General features: G+C 40.6%; 1 protein-coding gene across 1 annotated transcript; it reads right to left on the reverse strand.

The window, feature by feature from the left end:
• Positions 1-1041: 1041 nt before the first annotated feature.
• On the reverse strand, positions 1042-1539 carry LOC149846501 (non-specific lipid transfer protein GPI-anchored 9-like). The gene has a single exon (XM_089991494.1). It carries the CDS (start codon positions 1537-1539, stop codon positions 1042-1044), a length of 498 nt encoding a protein of 165 aa, XP_089847620.1.
• Positions 1540-5295: the final 3756 nt, after the last annotated feature.

Consider the following 5295-nt stretch of genomic DNA (forward strand, 5'->3'; position numbering starts at 1 on the left):
AAGACTCCTCATGTGTCAAGCAACGATCAATTGACAAACATCTTTACCAAATCTCTCAGTAAAGAGAAACATGGAGATATCTCAAGCAAGTTATGGCAGATTGATATCTGCTCTCTAACTTGAGGGGGAGATTGTTACGGTTATACAACAAAACAATCCCTGGAATGGTGCTATCAAGTTTGTTAAGATTGGAAGGATGTTGATGTGTCTTATCAGTCAGTTTCTATTTTACCTTTTCTATTAAGATTTGTATCCTTGTTGATCCTTATCAGCTCTCTTCCATAGAATAAGAGGAAGAAATAATCCCATTGTTCCCATGGACGTAGGCCACATTAGCCGAACCGTATCTGTTCTTGATGTTTCTCACTATTTTAACAATGGCCACACTGGCTCAGCCTGCCATACCTAAGTTCATCGTGCCGGCAGCACGAAACTTCGAGAATAGGACCTGGCTTGTGCAGAGAGGGACACCCATGAAATCGAACCTTGACTGCCGTCTAACAGCCAAGGGCCCCACCCCACTACGCCAACCCTCCTTAGGCCTCCCACAAGCGAAGCAGGTTATATCCCCCCCCCCCCCCACTACGTCTAACTAGACGTTCGTATGCCATAAAAGATCCGTGGACACAAGGACACATGGTGCAAGTTCGACTGGCAAACTGGATTTTTTTTCGGAAAATAGGACACGAGGACACAGAATTTTTTATCAATAAAAAACTAATCTTTGATATTATAATATTAAAAAAATAATTTTACTGAAAATATCAAATTATTGAGATAATATTTAAAAATATTAAAATAAGTGTCGACGTGTCGAGAGTGTGCCACCACGGACACGGCAACAAAAAAAGCGTGTCGTTGACAGAGGCAAAAATCTTTCCGGGATGAACAAGACTTCCACTTTTTCCAAACTCTACACGCCCGAGACTTCTACTTGTCCCAAATTCCATGCCAACCCCGACGACGTGATGTATCTCCCTAACAGCCAAACGCTCATGGAAAAAAAGAGCGAGAAAATCAATTAACATTCAACAAATCTACCTAAAAATCAAAAGACTCACTCACAGGGAGAGAAATAACATAACAAATAAAAAAAAACCACAGCCTCCATAATAATAAAAAAACCCATCGAAACTGCAAAGAAAACAGAACAAAACCCAAGTGGGCGATCAGAGAGAAGAAAAAAATGAAAAAGAAAAAAGAGAAGAGAGAGAGGGTACCCTTCTTGCAGAGGGATAGGTTGGGGTGGGCACCGCAGCTCTTGGGCAGCTGGAGCGCCTGATCCTGTGTAACGTTAAGGCTCTTGAGGAGCTGGTCGTTGAAGAAGATCTGGCAGAGGCACTGCACGTCGCTCTGCAGCTCCTGTTTCAGCGGCCCGCAGCACGTCTCAGGCGGCGACGACGACGACGTCGACTTGAGGTAAGGCTGGCACGGCATCATCTTCTGCAGGCACTCGGCCGACACCGCCGTCCCTCCTCCATCCGCGCGCACTCCCACCGACGCCACCGCCCACAGAACCAACCACACCCTCTCTGCCATCCCCTTCGGCAACCCCAAAAAACTCACAAAGAAGAAGAAGAAGACATGGGGGCTTTGTATTTTCTCCTTTTTTTACTGTTTCTGTTTTGCTTTTGGTATGAAAGAGAGTTTTGAGGAGGTTAGGTTTGTTGGGGGGGGGGAGTGTGTGTGTGTTGGTGGTGCTTTATATGGTGAGGTGGGAGTTCGAGGGGGGAGCGCGTGGCGTGAGGGCGTCTGTTTCCGTAGGGCTGCGGTGCAGCAGAGGTTGGGAAAAGATGGTCTTCAGGGGGTACATCACACGCGCTGTGATTATTGCTGGCCCTGCGCAACGTATCTCCCTTTAGAGTCGGCTGTAGAGTCGTAGAGCTCTAGGCTAAAGTTACAAAATGGGTCGGAGCTTCGTATGGGATCAGAAACGGATCCGAAAAACACTGTCAGATATGGACAGTGCATAGTATGGAAAGTTATCTTGGTAACTGTGTTTCCGAGTGCTGATGCGTAGGGGTGGGTAACGGGCCGGGCGGCCCGATGGGCCAAGCCGATTCGGCCAGTGGGTTTTTAGGTCTGGGTCCGTTAGGTACCAGGCCGGGCCCGGCCAGCCCACGAGCAACCAGGCCGATTCGATGAGCTTGAGTTATTATTAATTTTTTAATAATATAAAATTTTAAAAAATTAAGATTGCATAATAATTTGATAATTATTATTATTTACCTTAGTTGCATTAATTTTATAAAAATTAGAAAATAATTAATTAGGTAAAAACTTGTTAATTATAACTATTTATAAATAGATTTGGGTCGGTTCAGGCTGGACCCGACCTGCTTCACATTGGTTCATTGGACCAATGGGCAGGGTTATGGGGCTGCAGTTCAAATCTGAGCCCGTTAAGAACCGGGCCAAAACCCAACCCGTTAGTAAACAGGCAGGATCATATCCGGACCGCACTTAAAGCCTGATGAGCCAAGCCCTAAAAAGGCCCGGTTCGGGCCGGCACTATGCCCACCTTACTGATAAGATTCTTTTTTTCACAGAGAAAACTGGGGTTAGACCGACCCCCTTCAGTTATACTACCATATAGCATTCAAATTCGAACTTGCAACGTCCCAACACAAGGTGACGTGCATTAATTGCTACTGCCAGACAAGTGGAAACGAGATTCTGAACAAACAGTCACTAGAATATAGAAATTATACCGTGATTTTCATGGGTTTTTTGTTCTTTTCTATGTGATATACATGTTTGATTTTATAGGAACCAGATTATGATGCATAAACAAGATTTTTTAAGGGTTTAAAATCAGTAGCTTATAGTCTTTATAAATATTCAAGCATTCAAAATTTATAGTTTTCATCCAAAATATACTATCCGATAATTGATTCTTAACAAATTCACCATGTCGAGCACATCTGCATGATTAGATTTGCAAAATATTAGAAATGCCCAGTTCAGACGGTAGTTCTCACATTCTAGTGGTTATCGGAACAAATACTGTCCTTTTCACTTGGATCTTGATTGGAAAAGGGTAACAAAATAAGTTTGGACCCGGTTTGAATCTGGGTCCAATCCAAACAGCCTTTGTATATATTTCGGTTGGAAAAATCAATATTTTTTACCCATTTCCACTGGATACAGCAGCCCTGACACTTACCCAACCCATTTGCAACAGTAGTTGAATGGGAATGCCTTACACTAAAAGGATCAGAGGTTAATTAGTTGGGCTCGGATCCAATATTGTTATATCCTATTTGGAAGCAATGCAAAGAATGGGGCCCACAGACAACATGCACTCTCCACTGATTGGTTGCTCAAGTCAGGTGTAGGGAGTTAAGGTGGAAAGGATTCGATTGGGCTTTTGATCCGAATTGGATGCACTAATATTTCTATGTTTCGCACCGATTCAGGGGCATAATTTATGTTTGAAGAATTTAAAAGTTATCTTAATTTATATGGCATTACTCATCAAAGATCATACCCACACACCCCTCAAAAAAATGGTCTTGCGGAACGCAAGCATCGCCACATTATGGAAATCACTGGGACTTTGCTAATTGCAAGTCAAGTTCTAAAAGGTTTTTGGGCTGAAGTTGCTCTAACTGTCACCTATTTCATCAATAGAATGCCATCTTCTTCATTAAAAAATCTATCTCCAATTGAAAAACTTTATGATTTAGCTCCAGATTACTCTAGATTAACAGTTTTTGGTTGCAAATGTTTTGTATTTACAAACAAAAATGATAAATTCTCCTCTCGTGCAATCCCATGTGCCTTTTTAGGATATGCTAAAAATAAAAAAGGCTACAGGTGCTATGATCTTCAAAATGACAAATTATATATATCAAGAAATGTGTCTTTTCTAGAAAAAGAAAGTTCTTTTGAAAGTGAAAAATCTAAAGATATTACTGAATATTCCTTTTTAATCGATTTAACTTTAAAATTTAATAAAGATGATTTTGAATATAACTTTGACAATGATCAAAGTCCTATTATTTTTTAAAATGATAGCGAAGATCAAACCGGTAGGGATGTTGGTCTGCAATATTCAAGACAAAGAGTTGGAGAGTAACACCCACCATGTGTATTAGAAAGGTTTTCTGAAGTTCTCCCTCGTAGGACTTCTAGAATTTCTCGACCTCCCAAAAAGTTTGTCTCTTACGAATCTTTTTCACCATCGTATAGGGAAGCCCTTGCATTAATCCAATCCTATGTTGAACCTTCCTCCTATTCTGAAGCCAAAAACCATGAAGAATGGGTTGAAGCTATGAAAATAGAATTGGATGCATTAGAGAAGGCCAACACTTGGTCCATTCAAGACCTTCCTCTCTAAAAGAAACCTATAGGCTGTAGATGGGTCTATAAAGTCAAAACCAAAAGTGATGGGACCCTAGAAAGATATAAGGCACGACTCGTAGCCAAAGGTTATGCTCAAGAGTATGACATTGACTATGAAGAAACCTTTGCCCTTGTGGCCCGTATGATTAGAACTTTAATTGCTTTGACTTCTATTAAAAAATGGCATATATTTCAAATGGATGTCAAAAATGTTTTCTTAAATGGGAGACTTGTTGAAAAAATCTAAATGAAAGCTCCGCCTGGTATTAGTATTCTTAAGGGTAAAACACTTCATCTTGAGAAGGCTCTTTATGGCCTCAAACAAGCACCAAAAGCCTGGTATGACAGATTTAGTCATGTTATGACTGATATTGGATTTCATTCTTGTTTGACTGACACTGCCTAGTTTATTAAGCAATCTGATGCAAGTATCATCATCCTTCTTCTTTATGTGAATGATATGATCATCACTGGAGACGACAAACAGAGAGTTACCAATATCAAAACTCTTCTTAAAACACATTTTGAATGTCTGATTTAGGATTATTGAGATACTTTTTAGGAATAGAAGTTGATTATTCCCCTCGTGGGTATTTGATATCTCAATCTAAAATTGCTTTTGATATTGTTTTCAGGTTTGGCATTACAGATGATAAGAAGGTGGACACTCCAGAAGTGGTCAATTTTAAAATGAAAATTGATGATGGAGAGCGTCTTGATGATCCCACTCTGTTCAGACAACTTGTTGGAGCATTTTTCTATCTCTCCATCACTCGACCAGACATAGCACATGATGTACACACAGCTAGCCAGTTTCAACATGCTCCTACTTCTGCTCACATAAGAGCGATTTTATGCATTATTAGATATTTAAAGAGTTCTCTCTCACGAGGACTCTTTTTGTTTGCATCGTCATCATTAGATTTAATTACTTACACTGATGCTGAC

Source organism: Nuphar pumila, chromosome 2 (assembly GCF_984573655.1).
Source record: "Nuphar pumila chromosome 2, dmNupPumi1.hap1.1, whole genome shotgun sequence".
NCBI classification, from domain to species: Eukaryota; Viridiplantae; Streptophyta; class Magnoliopsida; order Nymphaeales; family Nymphaeaceae; genus Nuphar; species Nuphar pumila.